The following is a 24,288-nucleotide window of genomic DNA, read 5'->3' on the forward strand; positions in this document are numbered from 1 at the left end:
AATTACACACATATAAGACAACAGTACATAAAACACATAAAAATACCACCCCAGCTACAACCCCCCCTCCTTCTACTCTAAACCCTAACCCACCCGTCCTATTATAAGCCCCCCTATACCCATTCTCCAATCCCCACCCTATGCCCCATCCACTGAGGATGGTCATCTTCCTATCACTTCCCACTAGAGACATGGATCCAAAAAGACGCTCCCCACTCCAACCCCCCTCTAGATAAACCCCTGAGTAAACCCCCACTAGTCCAATAAACACAAATAATAATAAAAATAAAATTCAATAAAGATATCGGTCGAAAACCACCTGAGCCCTGGCCCCAACATAAGACAACCATAATGGTAAAAATAGCCATTATTAAATAATAACTCCACATCAACCTGCAACCATCTATTTCCGAATCTGCGCTTCAACGTCGCAATGTTATAGCCCAAATGGGTACAGGAAAATTCAAAACAAAATTAAATTAAAGCATCCCAGCTGATAGTCTAAGGCAGGATCGGGTCACAGGTTAATTGTGCAAAATTGTGTGAACAATGTCAATTAAACAATGACAATAATAAGAAAGGGAAAAAAGGGGTTATGGTTAAAGTGCACCCCTGAAGCAGTCCCTCTGATCAGGCACAACGGCTGAAATGACATAACCTATGTAAGAATCGACAATAATAGGAAAAGGAAAAAGAGGGTTATGGCTAAAGTGCAAGCAAAGTTAAACCTGACCCAGCCTGTTATCACATATTTATGTATATTCGTTCGAGAGCCAACGTGAACCTTGGCCCTAACATGACAGCTATAATGGAAAAATTAGCCATTATTATATAATTACTCAACATCAACCCTGTGACCATCTACCTCGTAGTCTGCATATTAATGTTGCAACATTATAGTATAAATGGATAAAGGAAAATTCAAAACAAAATCAAAGCATATCAGCAGTTAGTCTAAGGTAGGATCGAATCACAGTTAAATTGCTCATTCAAATGCCATTAAAACAGCGACAATAATAGGAAAAGGAAAAAGAGGGTTATGGCTAAAGTGCAAGCAAAGCTAAACCTAAGCCAGCCTGTTATCACATATTTTATGTATATTCGGTCGAGAGCCAACGTGAGCCTTGGCCCTAACATGACAGCTATAATGGAAAAATTAGCCCTTATTATATAATTACTCAACATCAACCCTGTAACCATCTACCTTGGAGTCTGCATATTAATGCCGCAACGTTATAGCACAAATGGATCACGGAAAATTCAAAAAAAAATTAAGGCATATCAGCAGTTAGTCCAAGGTAGAATCGGATCACATTTAAATCGCGCATACAGATGACATAAAAACAGCGACAATAAGAAAAAAAAGGAAAAGAGGGTTATGGCTAAAGTGCAAGCCATATAACCATATAGCCATAAAGTGCAAGCCATACCCGACCAAACCTGTTATCATATATTGTATATGCATATTCAACCGACCTTGGCTTCTACTATTGGATCCCAAAGCTCAAAACAACCTGGATATAAAAATAAAAGCATACCAGAAGTTAGTTAAGGACCCGATCACTCTTGAATTGTGCAAACCAATGTCACTTTGAACAGCAACAGCAACCAAAATACGTAACCATTAACGGGTCTCGAATGTCTCAGCGCAGACGATAGACGAAGCCCGCTCAGCTAGCCCGAGGCTAGCGCGTAAGCTAGTGATGAATCCGGATAGCACGTTAGCCTATTATGTACATTGTTCAGCTAGCTCGTTAGCTTCCAAAGAGGCGATACACAAGTACGACCATGAGGTCAGCTTTAGCAAGTAACAGAAGTCATTGGGAAGCCCCGCTAGTTGGATGGGCAGTGGGCAGTTAGCATGTCTGGGCATGACAGCAAGTATTTGTGAATAGTCGGCCTAATCATTGTATATAGGCCCACACCGCCAAGTCACTCACCCGACATAGATATTAAGCAACAGTCCCGGGTATCCCCGCGAGATATTCCTTCGCTTTAGCCAACGACCAAAATTAACGCTGACCATCGACCTTCTCCAATACAGATAATTTCGCGGGAGCGAATAACGTGGGCCTCAGGCCTAGTTTACATAGCTTAGTCAGGACCACCTTGTATTCGCCTCTCTGTGCTTGGACCTCCGGCGTAAAGTCTTCGAAAATGGCCACTTTGTGATCGCCAAGCCTCAGATTACCCCTTCTGGTACGAGCCGACCGCATGATGAGTTCTCTCTGCTGAAGCCTGTTCAGCTTGACTATGATGGGCCTCGGCTCTTTGTTCACGCCGGGAGAAAACCTGCCCGCTCTGTAGGCCGACTCACAGACAGGAGGCGAAGGGAGGACGTCCGTCCCTAGTATTTTCTGCAGCAGTTCGGGCATGGTCTCAGAGAGACGGCCTTCACCGCTGGCCTCCGGTACTCCAACAATCCTGACGTTGTGGCGTCTATCCCGGGACTGCATCTCCTCCATTACCGACTGTATTTTGTTGACTTCAGCCTGCCTAGCCAGCAGGGCGGATTCGAGACCCGCCATCTTCTCGCACTGTAATGATACCTCCGTCGTTAGCATGGCTAGTTCGTTAGCATTAGCCGATGAGGCAGCGTGAATCGACTCCATCTTGTCTGTCAGCGGGACCACCGCCAGCCGTATCTCTTCCGATATCTCACGACGGAGGTTGACACAAAAATCCGCCAACACTTTCTTCTGTGCTTCAGCGACGCGTGCCTCAGAGTCTGCGTGTAGCTTGGTCATGACCAAGAGCACAGCTTCGCTTATTTCCCCGACACCGGACGACGATGCGGCCAGGCCCGGTGGTGGTGGTTTGCTGGTTGGGGCGCTCATGGCTCTAGTTTCCACCCCCGTCATCGCAGAAAGTTAAAAAAAAGCGATGACAGTATACTAAACACGACGACCTAGCAAACAGATAAAAAACAAATAAAAATAAAATAAAGACTAATGGGGAGAAACGTATATTCAGCACGGTAGAAGGGAGCTCATGTGAAACACGTCTACTCCATGATCGCTCAGCTCCGCCCCCCCCCTAGAGACATAGATCCTATTAATATAAGTCCACATAGCTAGGAGACAATGCTAAACACCGAAAAAGGTCATTTATAAGATAGTTCCCCTTTAATGAAAAGAAAGATTCTCTAAAGCGGACATCCCGCTTCCTTATGCAGCACAAGCGTTCCCCCCGTTCCCCCCCCTCGCCCCCCTCGCCCCCCTCGCCCCCCTCGCCCAGACGGATCCCGGTTCTCGCCACGATCCATCTCGCTGGAGAAACCGAAAGACAGATAATGGGCTCAGAGTTCAGGTTGTGTCTGAAACGACGGCCGTGTCTGGGATCTGTGTGTTCGTTACAGGAATCGGAGGTTCAGCCTCTGCTCTTTAGCAACCCTCGCTAGACGGTACCGGAGTACAGTACAGTACACTACAGTACACTACAGTACAGTACAGTGCCCACAGTATGGGGGGGCGACAGTGGCTCAAGAGGTAGAGCAGTCGCCTGGTAATCCGGAGGTTCCCGGTTAGATTCCCACTCCTCCTGGGTAGAAATGTCCTTGAGCAAGACACTTGCTCCTAACTGCCGCCGATGAGCAGGTCGGCACCCTGCATGGTCGCCTCCGCCGTCGGTGTGTGAGTGTGTGAGTGAATGGGTAAAATGTGAGGAACAAATTGTAAAGCGCTTTAGATAAAAAGCACCATTTACCGTTTACTGACATCGGCTCTGACGCGGTAGGCCTGGCCCCGACTAAGGATTTGTATAGTCGACTTTGATTGGCCGAAATTTGCCGATAGTCGACTGGTAGTCGACTACCCCCCGGATGCAAGCAATTGTTTTGGGGGGGGGGGTCATTCCATTTGGGCTGTGGGGGGTGCTTAATGGCTTCTTGTCCTCTGCGAAAGCAATTGGTCCACTGATACATCTTGATATTTGTCTAGTCTAGTGTGTTCATTAGACGGGTGAAATCCTCTTTCAGTGCCTCTGTGCCTGTTTTCTTAGGCAGTTAGCCTCTGGTATGCGTGCCATTAGCGTTAGCCACGCTTCTAGGCCTCTTTGCTTTTGGAAAGAATGATTTAAAAAAAATATATATATATATATTGTGACGAGCCTGGTGGTGTTCAGACTCGACACGGTTCAAAACAAACAAATAAAGTTTTCCACACAAGCACAATTTCAATAAATAAAAGATATGTATTGAATAAGAGCACAAAAGTCCGATGGGCAATTAGAATAGTCAGATAACAGTCCAGGGTCAAAACACGTATCAGGCTCTCGTACAAAAAGGGAATGTTTCTGTTTGTCTTCCGGTCCAGGGTCAGTTACACAAGGGGGTTTCTCAGCCAGTCCAGGGTCCAGTACCATGAACACCTTCTCGCTCTCACCTCTCCTCTCAACTACCTCTCACCTCACAAACTCTGGATATCACTCTCTCTCTCTCTCTGCTATCTGCTCCTTCCTCACCTCCACCCAACCTCTCTGTCTCTCCTCTGGCTTTAAGCAATGGGTGTCTCTGTGTGTGTGTGTGTGTGTGTGTGTGTGTGTGTGTGTGTGTGTGTGTGTGTGTGCGTGCGTGTGCGTGCGTGCGTGTGTGTGTGTGGGATGTGGGTGATCACATGGTGCACAGGTGTGTTCTATCAGTCCTAATCAGCTCCCTAATTGACTCTCCTCTGCCCGTGGCAGTAGTATCTCTCCCTTCCTCCACGTAGCCATGGGGCGTGATTACATATGCACGCCGCATTTCTCGGAGACGCTCTCTGATTGGCACTGACTGACGCTCTCTGATTGGCCACTGACGCGTTTGCCCAATCCGTGACGAGCTGTGTCTTTGCCCATTTCCTCGTCAAACAGCCTGCAAACTACCTGGCGTTCTATCGCCACGCTCTAAGACAAACTCTAACCTTAACCAACTTCGAAAGAGTGCCTAAACTTAACCAGTGTAGAAACAGGCGTCGGCCAATCAGAGAGCGTGCATATGTAATCACGCAGCCATGGGACGGGGGATGATATCTGCCACAAAGCCCACAATATATGTAATATTTTTATAAAAAAATAATTCATTCGACTAAGAGGTTGGCAGTCTGCAAGCGCCGAAGTCTTCCGGCTGCGGGAGGAGGAGGAGGAGGAGGAGGTATTCATTTCCACGCTCTGCCCAGAGAAGCCAACCGGGCCAGAGGCACGAAAGCGAGGGGCCTCTATCTCTGGTGGTCGAACTGAGCCCCAAATTCCATTCCGCTAATAATGCACCGGCTGCCGGCAGCGGCCCGTCTCGACACCGACCGCTGGAAGCCGAGCTTCTGCTGCAGACAGCAAAGCCAGGATTGGTTCTTCGCATTGACTAAAAAAAGAGCTTTAAACGCCATGGCTTGACCCTGACAACTTTTTGATAATCCTAATCAAAATGTTATACCGAAGTAAGTTGAGAAGGAGGTGATGGTCAGAGGTCAACCTCTCCGATGATGATACAGCTCCAAGTGGCTCTAAGTCTAAGGAGAGTGACTGACTGGGGTGGGGAATGATGTACGTTTGAAATGTCTAACCATGAGCTAAGACGTGGTTAGATAACCAAACATTTATCCCTAACACACTTCTTGGGGGTGAAAGTGGCTCAGGAGGTAGAGTGGTGGTCTGGTAATCGGAAGGTTCCCGCTCCTCCTTGAGCAAGACACTTTAACCCCCTAACTGCTGCTCCCGACGTGCAGGTTGGCACCTTGCATGGTTGCCGTCGGTGTGTGAATGTGTGAATGTGTGAATGTGAGGAACAAAATTGTGCATATAAATACCATAAATTCACCATTCACATCTGAGCCGTAAGGTCGTATAGTTGGCTAACTCTAAGCCATACAAAATTTATAATTTATAAATAAAAAGAATACCAAAACAGTAACTTTTTTGGTGGCAACTCTTATTGCTGGTGTTTACAAATCAAACATAGGAGGATGAAACACTCATAAGTGAGTGTCTTGAAACACGTTACTAGGTACTTAATACAAGACATTTCAAAATATGTCGCATTTTGGAAAAACAACTAAATGAGTGTGTCAAGACAAGTCAAGTCAAGTCAAGTTTCCTTTATTGCCACACAACTAGATTGGTGGTATTCTTGTTCGGTACAGGCCAGGGTGGATACATAATACAGTACAACTAACATGACACAATAAATACATAAATACAGCACGACACAACACAACATAAACACACAGAAGAATCTAGTCCATCGGTCAGGAGCTTGGTTAGTGTGAGGGGGGGGGGCGGAAGGGGGAGAGGGGGGCCAAGGGAGTTCAGGGTCCGAATGGCGGCGGGGAAGAAGCTGTCCTTGAAGCGGGTGGTTTTTGAAAGGATGAGACCGATATTGGATGAACATTTCATTCTGAAGTGTCTGAACACACACTCCTCCTCTGGTTACAGACTTTTTTTCTTTCAATGGTAGAACATTTATCTTTCAACCATAAAAGAAGCAATTAATGTTTCATGTGCGGATGTGTCAACCTTATGATTATGCAGTGTTATTATCCGTGTATTAGCAGAGTGTACGACTGTGAGAGTTAATTGACTGTCAAACCCTACAAACTGTCTCCACTGAGCAGATCATTAGGGTTGAGTCAAAAGCTTATAATACAATCATATCTGCCTGCCATACGTAATAGCTAGCCGTCCTAAGTAGAACAAAAAGCGAATTTTTCAACAAATTCGATAGGGATTGCAGGATGATTCAACTGTCAAAAGAATAAAAAAATATATATATGCTGCCTCTCAGATCTCAGGCATTTGTCTTTCTTCACATGCATGTACTGTAGTACTGCACCACGACTCGCCCGGGAAGAAAGCAAAGCATGTCAACTTCAGCTTGTAAGGCGTTCGCCGTGCTTGTTAAAGCAAAGTACTTCGGCAAAACAGCGCGGGGGGGGGGGGGGGGGGGGGGGGTTCTCAGCTCAATGCGCTTCAGAGCGAGCGGTACTTCGAGCAGACCAGCCTCACAGGCGTCTCTCGCATGCATCTCAAAGACACTCTGTGAGACGCCCCCCCCCCTTTCCAACCCCCTCGTACTATTACTCACTTTCATTACCTCCGTCATGTTGCACACCATGTTGCACAGTATGGACCTATAGGAGCTTTCAGTCTGATTGGCAGGGAGGGAAAGCAATGGGGGGGACTGCGGTTGAGTTGATGGGGAGGAGCTTAGTGTTAGAAGAACTAAGGGTCCCATGTCTCCGGTGGGCCTCGTGGACGATACATGGCTAGTGGCTGGCTCCACTGTACCTAGCTGAGCTCCTGCATCCAGGGGTGTAAAGGACTTGAGGAATTGTACTTCGTTACAATACTTAAGTACTGTTTTGGGGGATTTGTACTTAACTCAAGTATTATTAGGGTTGTATACTTGTACTTTTACTCAATTACATTTCAGAGAAGAAAAAAAACATACTTTTTACTCCTTACATTTAAAATGCAGACCTACTGTACAAAGTACAAATCTCGCAGGTCCAACTATTTTAATTAGTATATTTGTTTCTCTGGTCGAACTAACATTAACGTTATTAATCCTGCGGCCGCACTTTATTTAAAAACAGCCAATCAATGGAAAATGAACCCGCCCATACCCATGATGTCCTTGTGCAAGACTAGAAAGTGGGGTTCTTTGATTAAACACCTGCTATCAGAAGAATAGACAATCAGAAAAAAGTTTATTTAGTACTTAAGTACATTTAAAAGTAGAAACTTTTTGACTTTTACTCGAGTGCGTTTTTAGCCAGATACTCTTGACTTTTACTTGAGTACGATTTTGAGACGGTATACACATACTTTCACTTAAGTATAATTTCTGGGTACTTTTTACACCCCTGCCTGCATCACCACACCCCATCCAGAGCCCTAAGGTCTGCTGACCAGCTGCTGCTGGAGGTGCCCAGGACCAGGCTTAAAACCAGGGGAGATAGAGCCTTCGCTGCTGCTGCCCCCCGGCTCTGGAACAGCCCCCCCCCCCCCCCCCACATAAGATCTGCCCAGAGCCTAGAGGTTTGCTCAAAACACACCTCATGTCATTGCTCAAAACACACCTCTTCTCCCCCCTGGCCTCTGACCAGAGCTAGCCCAGCATTTTCATATGACGTCCGCTGTCATCACTCTGGACTTTTTATCCAATTTTCCTGTCTCTTTTTATATTGCACTTTGCCCTTGCATTCTTATATGTACTGTACTATACCTTTTTTTTCCTGTAATGTGTTTTTATCATGTGAAGCACTTTGGTTTGGCTGCTAGTCATTTGTAAATGTGCTATACAAATAAAACTGACTTGACTTGACTTGACATGGCCACGGCGATTCCATTATCCTGTCATGGAACGTACAGTACATTACGAGACAGTAAAACACTGTTATTAATAGTGTGTAAAATGGCTGTGCACGAGCTGTGATGGTTTTACCGCACAGGCACCAGTTCAATCATAGCATCCCGTGGCCCTATACACAGGGGCGTAGCTGGGGGGGGGGGGGTAGGTTAGGATGATTCCATTCACTGGGGGCCTACAAATACATTCTTTCATGGGGCCCAGAATCTGGAGCTACACCCCTGCCTATACACACAAGTCCTCCTTTCATCTCACACTTCAAAAGGCCGTGTCATTAACCCTGGATTGATCTATCATTAACACACTGCACCCGAGAGCACATCAATGAGAGTTCATGACAATTCCCAAAGTCGTGTCGTACGGTACGTGCTGTTTGATTTTCCCGCCAAAGGGGCCCAGCTGATAGGCAGCGACGTCAGCTGATCATAGCAGTCCACGGTGACCCGGTACAGCGTGTCATGACATTGAGTTAATTGATCTGTCTCCAACCCCCGCCCTCTTTTCTTGATCCTCCAATCACAACAGAGGAAGGCTACAGTTGTGATTAGAGGATCAAGAAAAGAGAAGGGCGGCCGGGTAGCGCAGCGGACTAAGCGTCTGTCTACCACCACAGAGACAGTGGGATCGAATCCAGCTGTGGTGCTTCTGGGTTGGCCGACCGTCCATACTGACACAATTGGCGGTGTCAGCGGGTGGGAAACCCGGCGAGGGTGGGTCCTGGTCGTTGTAAACAGCGACTCCTACAGTTCGGTCGGGGCGCCTGCACAGCAAGGGAAGGATCTAGGAGAGGTAGTGTGACCCTTCCACACGTTACACCCTCTCAGTGAGAGTCCGCGCTGCCAGGTGAAAAGAAGCGGTTGATTGGCTACACATGTGTCGGAGGAAGCATGTGATAGTCTCCGCCCTCCCAGACCGACGGTAGGGGGTAGAGTGCGCAACGACCAGGAAGGGGATTGGGAATTGGCATAACGACTAACATTGGGAGGTGAGAAAACATCGAAAAAAGAAGGAGGAAAAAGATAATTAAAAGAATAAATAGAAAAGAGGACGGGTTTGAGATAGGTCAATTGTTAGTCGTAGATTTCCTCACCTGACTGTGACCGCTTCCATGCACTGCTTTAAGTTTCTTTAATAGTTGTCATACAGAAGTACAGAATACTTTTGTACAAAATGCTTCTTACTGTTGCGCTCCAGAGACTGTGCATGACAAGATAAGTATGAAATAAAAACATAGTAAAAATTAGAAGAAAAAAAAGGTCACAGTGTTCAGTTTAGACATATGTACAATGTTCGTAGACGTAGTTACCATACAATATACAATACTGTGCAGTGTACTAATATACAATACTATATAGTGCAAGGCATAAATGGACGAGGTGCAGTTTAGGTACAATTCACAGTAGGTGTACGAGTTGTAGTGCAAATCCTTTATCAATAAATATAAAGTGTAAGTGTGTTTGTGTGATCTAAAGTGTGGAGAGTGGGTGCTGCAGTGTGTTGTTTGTTTGAGTGAGTGTGTGTGTGCGTGTGGGTGTGTGTGCTGTGTGCATTTGATGGTTGTTGCATAGTGATTATTGTTCGTTTAGCGATTATTGTTCGTTTAGCAGCCTGATGGCCTGGGGATAGAAGCTCCTTCTGAGTCTTTCTGTGCTCGCCATAAGACTCCGGTATCGCTTGCCTGACGGCAGCAGTTCAAAGAGGCAGTTGTTCGGGTGGCTCGAGTCCTTAATAATTCTCTTAGCCTTCCCCTTGCACCGCTTGTTGTAAATGTTCTGGAGGGTGGGAAGCCCCCCTCTAATTGTGCGTTCGGCTGAACGTGTCACTCTTTGTAGTCTGCTACGGTCTTGTGCAGTGCTATTCCCAAACCAGGAGGTGATGTTGCCGGTCAGGATGCTCTCTATTGTACATGAGTAGAAGTTCCTAAGGATCTTCTGACTGACTTGGAACTTCCTTAGGCGCCTGAGGAAGTAGAGGCGTTGTCGTGCCTTCTTCACAACACTGTCAATGTGTGTGGTCCATGTCAAGTCCTCGGATATGTGGGCTCCGAGGTACTTGAAACTGTTCACTCTCTCAACTGGTGCCCCGTCGATGCTGAGGGGGCTGTAGTCCTTGACCCCCGACCTCCTGAAGTCCACAATCATCTCTTTTGTTTTGCTGACGTTCAGGGAGAGGCAGTTCTCCTGACACCACTGTGACAGGTTCTCTACCTCTTCCAGGTAGGCCCTTTCGTCGTTGGCAGAGATCAGGCCCACCACTACTGTGTCATCAGCAAATTTGATGATGGTGTTGTTGTTCCGCTGTGCTACGCAGTCATGTGTGTACAGGGAGTAGAGGAGGGGGCTCAGAACACAGCCCTGGGGGGCCCCTATGTTGAGCGTGATGGATGAGGAGGTGCAGTTGCCGGCTCTTACCACCTGGGGTCTGCCCGTCAGGAAGTCCAGGACCCACTGGCACAGGTCATAGTTCAAGCCCAGGTCCCTGAGCTTGGCTATGAGTTTGGAGGGGACTATGGTATTGAATGCTGAGCTGTAGTCGATGAACAGCATTCTCACATAGTTCCCCTTCCTCTTGTCCAGATGTGATGCTGCTGTGTGCAGCACATGGGCTATGGCGTCCTCCGTGGACCTGTTGGGGCGATATGCAAATTGCAGAGGGTCCAGGTTGATTGGGAGGGAGGAACAGATGTAGCCCTTCACTAGCTTCTCAAAGCACTTCATGGCTATGGAGGTGAGGGCTACAGGGCGGTAGTCGTTGAGGCAAGCGGGCGTAGATTTTTTGGGTACAGGGATGATGGTGGACTTCTTCAGACAGGTGGGGATGACGGCCTGTTCCAAGGACAGGTTGAAGATGTCAGTGAATACCGGGGCCAGTTGGTCGGCACAGACTTTTAGGACGCGGCCGGGGATGCCGTCCGGTCCTGCTGCCTTCCTGATATCCACTTTTTTAAAGATCCGTCTCACCTCATGCTCTGTTACCCTGAACACTGAGTCTCCATCAGCAGACCCCCCCCCCCCCATTGCCGTGGTTTGTAGGCTGGTGTTGTTATTCACAGCCTCAAACCTCGCATAGAAGGAGTTGAGATCATTTGCTAAGGAGATGTCACTGTTCAGTTTGAGGGGGGTTCCTTTGTAGTCTGTCATTGTTCTGAGGCCCTGCCACATGCCTCTAGAGTCAGCCTGTTCAAACTGAAGTTCAACTTTATCCTTGTAACGCCGTTTTGCCTCTATTACTGCTCTCCTGACGTTGTATCTTGCCATCTTGTGTTCTTCCATGTTGCCTGTCACCAGCCCGGTGTTGTATGCTGATGTGCGCACTTTCAGAGCCTCACGGACGGATTTGTCTACCCAGGGCTTTTGGTTTGGGTAGATATTAATTTTGGTGGTGGGGATTATTACTTCTACCTGAGTACAGACATAGTCAATCACCGTTTCGGTGTATTCGTTAATATTGGCTGTGTTATCACGGAGTACACTCCATTCTGTGCTTCCCAGCACTGCTTGGAGTGACTCTACTGACGTCACGGTCCAACGCTTAACCTCTCGCGAGACCACCGGCGTTCGCTTGAGACACTGTTTGTACTTAGGCAAAAGAAAAATTGCGGCGTGATCGCTTTTACCGAATGGACTAAGAGCCTGTGACTTGTACCCATTCTTAAATTGCGAGTATACATGGTCTAATATGTTCTCGCCTCTGGTGGGACAGGTCACATGCTGATAGAAATTCGGCAGCACCTTTTTAAGACGCGCGCTGTTGAAATCCCCCAAGACCAAAATGGCCGCGTCAACGTTAGCTGCCTGGAGTTTGTTTACCTCGTCGTGAAGTTTTGAAAGTGCGACCTCAGTGTTCGCGTGTGGTGGAATGTACACTCCGATGAGGATGATGGACGTTAACTCTCTTGGGAGGAAGAAGGGTCGACATTTTATCGTGATAAACTCCAGGTCTGGGGAGCAGTGGTTAGACATTTCTTTTGTGTTGCCTAAATCGCACCACTCCTTGTTTATCATGAAGGCGATGCCGCCTCCTTTCTTCTTTAGTGACTCTAATGCCGTCCGGTCTTTTCGTAGAACGAAGAAGTGGTCTGCCGGTTCTATTGCATGATTCGGGACATCTGGACTCAGCCAAGTTTCTGTGAAACAGAGGACGTTACAATCCCGAATGTCCCTCTGGAATTGGATCCTTGCTCTGATGTCGTCCAATTTGTTTCCTATCGATTGCACATTGGCCAACAATATGCTGGGCAATGTGGTTCTGTGTCGTTTGGACCTCAGTCTGTTCCGGACCCCGGCTCTCTTTCCTCGTCTTCGCGGCGGCTTTTGTCCGTGGCCGGCATAACAAAGGATCTCGGCAGGCCATTTCTGCTGTTCAGCGATCCGATCCAGAGAGCAATCCAAACGGTAAGTTTTTCTTAATCCAATGTCAATGATTGACTGACGGTCATACACATATAATGCACCAACAGTTGGTGCAAATAAAACTCCTAATACTATAAAAATTAACAAAATAAAGCACAGTCTCGTCGGAGCGATCAGAATAGTATTACAGCGTGTGTGTGTGTGTGTGTGTGTGTGTGTGTGTGTGTGTGTGTGTGTGTGTGTGTGTGTGTGTGTGTGTGTGTGTGTGTGTGCGTGCGTGCGTGTGTGTGTGCGTGCGTGTGTGTGTGTGTGTTTGTAGCAGTAAAATCCCACCGTCGAACGATGAACGTTGAGTTAGCATGATGACGAATGAAGCAAAGCAGTGTGGTATGAAAATTGTACATAATGTACTTCATTAAAGTTGCACCGGGTATAGTTTTGAGAAGGAGAATACAGTATCTACAGTAGTTACAAATTCTTGAATATTGTTTATAATTGCAATTGCGACACAAATCCCTCCCCCAAAAATCACCCTTTTAAATAAAGCGACTCAACATTGCGGATGAGAGGAAGAGGGTGCTTCTTTGTGTGGTACCGGTGGTGGGAGGGTAGGGTGCTCCACAGCCAAAGGGATGATTTATTCAAACAGTGCTCCAGTCCATGAAGTGCATACACTTGACTACATTGACCTTCAAAAGGCCTGTGAAGAATGTGACAAACACAGTCAAGTTTAACATCGAAAACGTCAGGCAGATCAGGCCCTGCCTGCCAGTTAATGCTGCAAGGATGTTTCTGCATTCAATGATTTTCTCACACATCGAGTACTGTTTTATCAACTGGTCTCTATCATATGTCACTACTCTAACACCAATAGAATTACTCTACAAAAAAATCCATAAAGGTATTTGATAGGAAACCAATTTCATTTCATTTCGGCACGGTGGTGTAGTGGTTAACACTGTCGCCTCACAGCAAGAAGGTCTAGGGTTCGATTCCCGCTTGGGGACCAGGTTTCCGCGTTGCCAGGTACCCAGGTGGGGTATCTCCCAGGCCTTTCTGTGTGGAGTTTGCATGTTCTCCCCGTGCTCGCAAGGGTTTCTGTCTCAGACACACGGAGCTGCAAACTGCCGCTCCTCCTCCTCCTGCCCCTCCATTCCCCGTGTAAACAAGCTCCAGCAATAGTCTGCTCTAGTGCATGCAACCTCTGTGAGCTAACGTTAGCTACTGTTACTGTTTAAACAAAATTACCCAGTCAACTATTCACTTTTAGTTTAATACATGAGGCATTGTTAATGGTATCTAGCCGGCTAGCTACTGATAGCTCCTGATATCAACAAATGCTCCAGCAATAGTCTAGTAGTGCATGATAGCTCACGTTAGCTCACATTAGCTCACTGTTCAAAACTAAATGTCCCATTCAACTAAATAGTTCACTGAGGCGTTGTCTTAACATTATCTAGCCGGCTAGCAGTAGCTACAGATAGCTCCTGATATCAATGTCTTATAACATTTATTCGATGCGTATTCGAGCTGAGGGCATGCTGAATGTGATCAATAGGGTCCAGCTGCAGCGCCGGAGAATCCTGGCTGTAGCTGGAGGCTACTCGAGTACACACAGACAGTGGAGCTGTTTGCAGATAGCGAGCATTTTGACTTGTTGCGTGGTGGCGATGTCTCGCAGATAATACAACTACAAGTTTGATTATATAATATATTTTTTTTATAAAAATAAAATAAATAAAAAATGATATATAATTTTTTTTTTTTTTTATACCAAAACGATCGATATCGATATCGGTATCGGCCGATATGGCTCAAGACGATTGGTGATCGGTATCGGTGGCAAAAAACGTGATCGGGGCATCCCTAATTTCCAAGTTTTCAAATATACTTGTTTCATGTATAAGATTCTGTATGGACTTTCCCCTTCCCCATTGAATGAGTTCGTCCAACAGAAAGCAGACACTGGCATTACCACCAGGGCCATCAGTAGAGTAGGGGACTGTGAGGTGCCTTTTCGGTATACTACCTTTGCAAAAACGGTGTTCTCTGTAAAAGGTGGTAACTACTGGAATAGTCTACCAGTTGTGATTAGAGAGTGCCCTAACTATACATACCCCATGTTCATGACCCATCTTAAACTGCATCTTAAGGCAAACCAGAACTGTGATCATTTGTTATCTGATTTAGTTTATGTCACTTGTTTCTTGTTTTTATCATTGATTGTCACAATGCTTTTACCTTAAGCAGGCTAATTATTTGAAAGATTTTTGCTGTCTCCTGCTTAGGGACTACGGTGTAAATTAGCATTTCTGCTACAATCCGGCATGTTTACATTTTGTATTTTTTATGCTTGATGTTCATTAACATGTGCTGTCTCTATCAAATGAACTAAACTATACTAGAAACGTCATGTATTCAATACTAGAGATACGTTGTACTTTATTTAGACTTTTCAGAGGTTAGTTTTTTCCTGCCCAAAACTAAGTGCACCTCTAAGTAGACTAAAAGTGAAATCGTAGTCAACAGGCAAAGGTGGCCATGCTACAGTGTGTGTGTGTGTGTGTGTGTGTGTGTGTGTGTGTGTGTGTGTGTGTGTGTGTGTGTGTGTGTGTGTGTGTGTGTGTGTGTGTGTGTGTGTGTGTGTGTGTGTGTGTGTGTGTGTGTGTGTGTGTGTGTGTGTGTGTGTGTGTCGTGCATGTGTGTGTGTGTGTGTGTGTGTGTGTGTGCGTGCATGTGTGCGTGCATGTGTGTGTAATATGTATGTGTATTTACGCCATGTCCCTCATTCCATTCAGTTACAATTTCACAGTCGGTTAAGGAAACTATAGCAAAGTGATTTTAATGGGTAGACATTAGACATGACAAATGTGAGCACTTTTCCCTGCCCAGCGAGGAGATTTACAATGTGAGACTTTTCCCCCTTTTAATTTGTTAAAGTAGCTTGCGATGTAAGTGGTTATAGACTAGTGAGGCATGCCAAGTCCAACAATACGCTGCACGAAGACAGACCCGCACAGCTAGCAACTATTACTGTACACAGGTCAAGAGCTCTGAGAGACAACAGCATGTCAACACCACTGACATCTTTGAAAATAATTTACAAATGGGATAAAGAACATTGTTGCTACATAAGGTTAAAGGTGTATCAGGTGTTTTACTTCTTTTTTATTTTGTACATGTTATTTCTATAATGCTAGCCGCTCCATAGTCAGTGAACAGTGAGACGACAGAACCCATGGTGATTTTACTGGGATAATATGGGTACATTTTCTGATTCAGAGCTCTAGCCCTACTGTACATTTTAAAGTGCCACACGATGACATCACAAATTCAAGTTTTGATTCTCTGCTTCCCAACGTAGGGAGACAGCTGTCGATGTAGATAATTGACTTAACTGTCCAAGATCATTAGAATAGCACAATCAATGTAAATTCTGTTTTATGGTGAATGTTCTCCCTTTCACGTCAATACATCAGCAGGATTGGCAGGTATTGGTTTCTCGGACCAAGCTGTGCAGCAAGAGGCAATACTACAAGTGACAGCGGTATACTCCTCGCTGAGCGTTCTTTGTGGTTGCACGGTTATGAGTTCAGAGGGTCATAAACTCGGCACAGAGAATCATCGGCTGCCCCCTCCCCTCCCTGAAGGACTTGGGCAACTCCCGCTGCCTCAACAGAGCAAAAAAACATTACGAAGGACAGCTCACACACCCCGGCTTCCACCTGTTGGACCTGTTGCCATCAGGCAGGTGTTACAGGTGCATCAGAGCCAGAACCAACGGGCTCAGAGACCGTTTCTTCCCCACCTTGAAGCCATCACCACCTTGAACTCCAATATGCACCAATAACTCTCCCCTTCCCCCTCCTCCCACACTGTGCAACATCCTACCCCCCCCAAGTGCAATATACACAGTGCAATACCCACCCACTACCGTCTGACACTGTGATTGTTATTTTGTATATTGTTATTTTGTATATTGTATTGTAACATTGTTTTATTGTATTTTTATTTAATTTTATTTAACCAGGAAAAAGTCTCATTGAGATTAAAAATCTCTTTTACAACAGCGTCCTGGCCAAGATAGGCAGCAGCACAGTTACAATTTCACATTTACAGATGAAAACAACAATAAAAAAAAAAAAAAAAAACATATATAGCAATTAAAACAAAAACAAGGACAATTCACAGAACCAATTATAGTCAGTCAACACATCTGCAGCCAGATGTGCTGGATTCCATATCGCTTAGAAGGGTTTTTAAAGTATTTTACGTGCTGTATAGTATTGTATAGTATTTTATGTTTCTTGTATATTATTTAATGTTTCTTGTATAGTGTTTTATTTTTGTGTATAGTATTTTATGTTTCTCTTTTATTACTTGTGTGATTTTATACTGCACCTTTAAGTTTGAGTCCCAAATCTTGTTGTATGCAAATATAATGATAATAAAGTACAATCTAATCTAATCCTATAGGGGCCAGGGAGTACAAGCTCTTTGATAACTATACAGTAGGCCTTACATCCCAGACGCATGACAGTTCTGTCTGATACTGTGAATAAGGCCGGCAGCCAGATCAACGGGCAGTCCGACACACACGTCTCTCTGGGTGAGTATTACATCGTCGCTCAGCCGTGCAGCAGCACCGTCTTGTAACTGAGGACCCGAGACTCCCAAGAGAGCCAAGATGGCCGTCTTGTACCTGAGGACTCGAGACTCCCAAGAAAGCCAAGATGGCCGTCATTACATTGTTGCTCAGGCTCAGCCGTGTAGCAGCACCGTCTTGTAACTGACAGGGCTGTACAGTGCTACAAGGGCGTAGCATATTGCCCCTAAAAATAGCCTGTGCTAGTAGAAAAAAATATTTGGGGGCACTCTTGCTAGTACTGATTTCAACCCTTTCATTCATATTTCACTCCTTTTTTTCGAGGAATTTAACTAATCTTGTTGGCCGTTTTCTATATCTCTCCTCCCTCGGTCTCCCTCCGTCTGCCCGAGGGGCGGGGCTGTTACTTACACACTCGCTATCGTTAGCAAGCTAAGCATGCATAGCGCGACCCGTGTAACGTTAAGTAACTTGTGTTCCGCGGGGAAAGACCGGTCATCACTGCATACAACTTGGTTTAATCCAAATATCCATTCAGAAACTTTGTATTATGAAATAATATCTGGAGTGTCTGACTATTTCCCTATGCCTTGTTTGGTGCGAGTTCAGCTGACACTGTTGACACGCCCACTACGCAAAGCGTGCGCTCGCTCACACACACACACACACACACACACACACACACACACACACACACACACACACACACACACACACACACACACCTCGGGTCATGCATCCACTCAACTCATGGAAAATATATCATCAGGCTATTTTTAACAGCTGGGTATTGGGTGGGACATTCTGATTTAATAAAATAGAAAGTCCCAAAATAGTTAATTTATCTGACTGCTTGTATTAATTGATAAAAAAAAGTAGCCATGTGCAGTAATATAGTTATATAAAAGAATAATAAAGCAATGTCGATTATGTTCTTAATAAAAAAAAATGGCATGCAAAATAATCAAAAAGAACCGATAAGAGTATCGATAAAGTACCGAACCGTTAAGCAGTATCGAATCGATAAGAGTAGTAGTATCGATCCTAACCCATCCCTAATGAACACTGTTAATACACTGTTATCAATGAAAGAAGAAATGTTTGCAACTGTGGGAATACTTCAGTTGGTTCATTATAAAAGATACAAACCTGAAAACAAAAGCACTTAAATGTTAAATAAAAGGACCACAGTAATGAGGCAGGAACAACATATCTTTTTGCACTATAATGGTAAAATTGTTATTTTAAAAAGGTGCCCCTAAAAAAGATTATGTGCCCCTAAATTTTTCATTTAGGGGCACCTGTGCCCCTAGTGAAAAAGCTTAGCGTACAGCCCTGACTGAGGACTGGAGACTCCCAAGAGAGCCAAGATGGCCGTCATTACATTGTTGCTCAGCCGTGTAGCAGCACCGTCTTGTAACTGAGGACTGGAGACTCCCAAGAGAGCCAAGATGGCCGTCATTACATTGTTGCTCAGCCGTGTAGCAGCACCGTCTTGTAACTGAGGACTGGAGACTCCCAAGAGAGCCAAGATGGCCGTCATTACATTGTTGCTCAGCCGTGTAGCAGCACCGTCTTGTACCTGAGGACTGGAGACTCCCAAGAGAGCCAAGATGGCCGTCATTACATTGTTGCTCAGCCGTGTAGCAGCACCGTCTTGTAACTGAGGACTGGAGACTCCCAAGAGAGCCAAGATGGCCGTCATTACATTGTTGCTCAGCCGTGTAGCAGCACCGTCTTGTAACTGAGGACTGGAGACTCCCAAGAGAGCCAAGATGGCCGTCATTACATTGTTGCTCAGCCGTGTAGCAGCACTGTCTTGTAACTGAGGACTGGAGACTCCCAAGAAAGCCAAGATGGCCGTCATTACATTGTTGCTCAGCCGTGTAGCAGCACCGTCTTGTACCTGAGGACTGGAGACTCCCAAGAGAGCCAAGATGGCCGTCATTACATTGTTGCTCAGCCGTGTAGCAGCACCGTCTTGTACCTGAGGACTGGAGACTCCCAAGAGAGCCAAGATGGCCGTCAAAAGAACACTAGTTGCTTGCAAGGTGTCAGAGAGAAGCCAATGCAGCAAAGAAAACTGTGTTATATTATAGAGCCATGTCATATTGGAATAAAGTGCCAGTACATCTTACTCAGATAACCAGTAAGATAAGTTTTAAAAATAATTTGAAAAGAGCATTGAGAGAAAAAGAAATCAGTTTACATCAAAGAAAAACACAGATACTGTAGTTTACACTGTAAAGATATGACTGAGAGTTTAATCCCTTTTATTGTATTGTCTGTGATCTGATACTCTGTTTGTGTACTGTAATGCTATTTGGAATTATTTTTATATGTAGGAATATTGGAATATATATTTTTTATGTATGCTATAATGTTATGTATGTATGTGTACTGTTTTTGTTGTGTGTGGATCCCAGGAAGACTAGTTGTTGCTGCGGCGATGACTAATGGGGATCCGTAATAAAAGAAGAAGAAGAAGAAGAAGAAGAAGAAGAAGAAGAAGAAGAAGAAGAAGAAGAAGAAGAAGAAGAAGAAGAAGAAGAAGAAGAAGAAGAAGAAGAAGAAGAAGAAGAAGAAGAAGAAGAAGAAGAAGAAGAAGAAGAAGAAGAAGAAGAAGAAGAAGAAGAAGAAGAAGAAGAAGAAGAAGAAGAACTGTGTGGATGGCTTCCTGCGGCAGCCGGTGCTCCGGGCCTGCTGTCATGCCCCACGACTCACGCCGTCCCTTAAAGCCGGGCACAGGTACACTGGAGGATACGTGGGGGGGGTGGGGGGTGGGGGAAGGGGGGGGGATGACAGACAGATCTGCCCCGGCATCGGCTGACCTGTACGACTCATCGGAGGGTTGCAGGCAGCCATGCAGGGAGAAGCGCTCTATCGTCGGGGTGCAGAGATACAGAAACGAGTCTGCTCCCGAAACAGCCGTGACAGCAGCACATGACATCGGGGTCGACGGGGAAAGGCTGCTCCGTTCGCTGCTCAGGAGAGAGGGGCGAGCGAGCGGGCGGCATGCGTGTGTGTGTGTGTGTGTGTGCTGTGTGCTGTGCTGTGACATTCAGACAGTCTGGCGGAGCAAGTGGCACACAGCTCAGCAGCAGCAGCGAGGTGGACATCACAGAGGACAGGGTTGACGGAGGAGAGGTTGTTATTATGGGCTTGCGTTGCATTTTCAGTCCCGAGTTACAATATTGAAAAGAAGGAGGGGTTTCAAGACTCAGCGCTTCTGCCGTGCGGGACATGTTGTGTTGGGCTCATCTTGTGGCGAGGCCATCTTACATGTTACCCCTCGTCCTGTCTCTGCGTGTCTCTCCTATACCTCTCCTCTCTGCATGTCTCTACAATACATCTCCTCTCTGCGTGTCTCTCCTATACCTCTCCTCTCTGCATGTCTCTGTCTCCTCTCTGCGTGTCTCTACAATACCTCTCCTCTCTGCATGTCTCTGTCTCCTCTCTGCATGTCTCTACAATACGTCTCCTCTCTCCATGTCTCTGTCTCCTCTCTGCATGTCTCTACAATACGTCTCCTCTCTCCATGTCTCTGTCTCCTCTCTGCATGTCTCTACAATACGTCTCCTCTCTCCATGTCTCTGTCTCCTCTCTCCATGTCTCTACAATACGTCTCCTCTCTCCATGTCTCTACAATACCTCTCCTCTCTGCATGTCTCTACAATACGTCTCCTCTCTGCATGTCTCTACAATACCTCTCCTCTCTGCATGTCTCTACAATACGTCTCCTCTCTGCATGTCTCTACAATACGTCTCCTCTCTGCATGTCTCTACAATATGTCTCCTCTCTGCATGTCTCTACAATACGTCTCCTCTCTGCATGTCTCTACAATACCTCTCCTCTCTGCATGTCTCTACAATACGTCTCCTCTCTGCATGTCTCTACAATATGTCTCCTCTCTGCATGTCTCTACAATACGTCTCCTCTCTCCATGTCTCTACAATACGTCTCCTCTCTGCATGTCTCTACAATATGTCTCCTCTCTGCATGTCTCTACAATACGTCTCCTCTCTGCATGTCTCTACAATACGTCTGCTCTCTGCATGTCTCTACAATATGTCTCCTCTCTACATGTCTCTACAATATGTCTCCTCTCTCCATGTCTCTACAATATGTCTCCTCTCTGCATGTCTCTACAATACCTCTCCTCTCTGCATGTCTCTACAATACGTCTCCTCTCTGCATGTCTCTACAATACGTCTCCTCTCTGCATGTCTCTACAATACGTCTCCTCTCTGCATGTCTCTACAATACGTCTCCTCTCTGCATGTCTCTACAATACCTCTCCTCTCTGCATGTCTCTACAATACGTCTCCTCTCTGCATGTCTCTACAATACGTCTCCTCTCTCCATGTCTCTACAATACGTCTCCTCTCTGCATGTCTCTACAATATGTCTCCTCTCTGCATGTCTCTACAATACGTCTCCTCTCTGCATGTCTCTACAATACGTCTGCTCTCTGCATGTCTCTACAATACGTCTCCTCTCTACATGTCTCTACAATACGTCTCCTCTCTCCATGTCTCTACAATATGTCTCCTCTCTGCATGTCTCTACAATATGTCTCCTCTCTGCATGTCTCTACAATACCTCTCCTCTCTGCATGTCTCTACAATACGTCTCCTCTCTGCATGTCTCTACAATACGTCTCCTCTCTGCATGTCTCTACAATACGTCTCCTCTCTGCATGTCTCTCCTATACCTCTCCTCTCTGCATGTCTCTACAATATGTCTCCTCTCTGCATGTCTCTACAATATGTCTCCTCTCTGCATGTCTCTACAATACGTCTCCTCTCTGCATGTCTCTCCTATACCTCTCCTCTCTGCATGTCTCTACAATATGTCTCCTCTCTGCATGTCTCTACAATATGTCTCCTCTCTGCATGTCTCTACAATATGTCTCCTCTCTGCATGTCTCTACAATACCTCTCCTCTCTGCATGTCTCTACAATATGTCTCCTCTCTGCATGTCTCTACAATACCTCTCCTCTCTGCATGTCTCTCCTATACCTCTCCTTTGTGTCAAACCTGTCAAATACATTTACTTTCTGCCAGCAGGAGGCTATACACCTCTCTGTCACCCCTCCCCTCCTCCCCCTTCTCCTCCTCTTCTTCCTCCTCTCTCTGCACACTCGTCATCCTCCTCCACTTCCCAATTTCTCCACATTCATTTGACTGATATTCCCATCAGCGTCATGCGTGTGTTGGATTTTTTGCAAGGCGGACAAAAGGGACTTTGGTGTGTGTGATCAATACAGATGCTGACATTTGATGCTGTCGGGCCTGCATTACAATAGATTTGATTCTATCCAAATTAGATCCTTTATATATAAACCAACAACTTGCATTCACCAAGAGATGCGTTCAGAAAATTGCCTCTCTGTGTACTATGGTGTACCAGTGAAGAGATCACGAGTGATACAGATGTTTCTCTAAGATTTACTGATGCCATGCAGCACACTTATTATAATGAGTAATATAAATAAGTAAGACCAATACGGTTATATTGTTTACAAAATGGGGACTACTAACGTTTACAAACACATGCTAATAAAATTATGATTTAATACAAATATGCTTCCAAATGAATAATATAAAGATATACCATACAGCATGGCATGCTATAAAATATGATGTGAGTGCTGTTGAGTAACTTTTCTGGATGATTCAGATCAAGTCGATGATGGTCAAGTCGACAAAACAATCGGTGCCTGTGCGCTCTGGACGCAGACAAACCTCGCAGGGTCTGGTTTATTAGTAAATATAATGTTTAGATGTGCTGTATACAGATAAAAGAAAACGCGACTTCGCAAGAAATACCTTAGACAGACAAACAGACAGACAGACATGGCACCAAACGGGGACAGTTGAGGAGAGCCGCTTTTGCGCACAGTGGCGGATCCATACATAACGCACAGCCATATAGGACAAAGTTGTTGTGATCAGACCATACTGTATATCACGCAACCCCCCAAATAGAACAATTATTTAATATTTAATTATTAACCATTAAATATTACTAATGGTAATATTGTATGTTCTATTCGGGGGGTTTCGTGATATACATATAATGTTATCACCTATATTATACACATTATTATATATATATAATATATATATAACACATTACGTTACCTGAGTTTGTAGCGGTTCTCCGTTTTCAATGATGCTTATAAAAGGAATTTCCAAAAAAGAAGCCATAAATTCCACTTGTACGATTTCCTCCTGGTCTGGGGGAAGGCGAGCACCGCCGACACCCCCTGCACCACGATGGCCTGACACACGCACCTGGACAGGGACTCCGGGTCCCCCTTGGCGGGCTGTCGGGGCACCACTTCCAGGCTCAGGTTGTAAGGCAAAAAGTTGTCCCCGGTCTGGGCGATGCCGGCGAGGGCGCGGTTCAGGGCAGCCTGCACCCTGGCCGACTGGCGGGTGGGCAGCAGGGCACCGATGCGCACGGTGTGTCCTATCCGCGCCAGGATGTGGCACGGCTGGGGATGAAGGTGACACGGGTCGATGAAGAAGAGCTGTAGAATGATTTGGAATCCGAAGTAAAAGTATGCCAAGAACCTCGAGGAGATTAAATGCATCCTGCTGCGCGCTCAAACGGAATGAGGTACTGTCAGAAGATAGCATTGCTTGCTTTTTTTTTGTTTATTTTTTTTTTTTACTCTCCTTTCTTCTCGTTTCCCCCCCCCCTCCCGATAAGGTCCTTTATTGCTTTTTTGTTGACGATGATATGACCGGTGATCTACACAGATGGAGTTACAGTGCGAGTGTGAGTGTGTGATTAGGACGGGGGAGGGGAGGACGGGGGTGAGGGGGATAGGAGGGGGTGAGAGGAGGGGGAGAGGAGAGGAGGGGGAGAGGAGGGGGAGAGGAGGGGGAGAGGAGGGGGAGAGGAGAGGAGAGGGAGAGGAGGGGGAGAGGAGGGGGAGAGGAGGAGGGGGAGAGGAGAGGAGAGGGGAGGAGGGGA

General features: G+C 45.8%; 1 protein-coding gene across 1 annotated transcript in view; it reads right to left on the reverse strand.

The window, feature by feature from the left end:
• grin3bb (glutamate receptor, ionotropic, N-methyl-D-aspartate 3Bb) overlaps positions 1-23,902 on the reverse strand; it is a gene marked incomplete at both ends in the record, with an annotated part of 569,733 nt that extends 545,831 nt beyond the window's left edge. The window contains 2 exon segments of the mRNA XM_084311504.1: positions 23,448-23,542; positions 23,545-23,902. Of these exon segments, the coding sequence (XP_084167630.1) occupies positions 23,448-23,542; positions 23,545-23,902 (453 nt within the window).
• Between the last annotated feature and the right edge of the window lie 386 nt (positions 23,903-24,288).

This window comes from Notolepis coatsorum, assembly GCF_963971535.1.
Source record: "Notolepis coatsorum genome assembly, chromosome: 3".
Taxonomy (NCBI): domain Eukaryota; kingdom Metazoa; phylum Chordata; class Actinopteri; order Aulopiformes; family Paralepididae; genus Notolepis; species Notolepis coatsorum.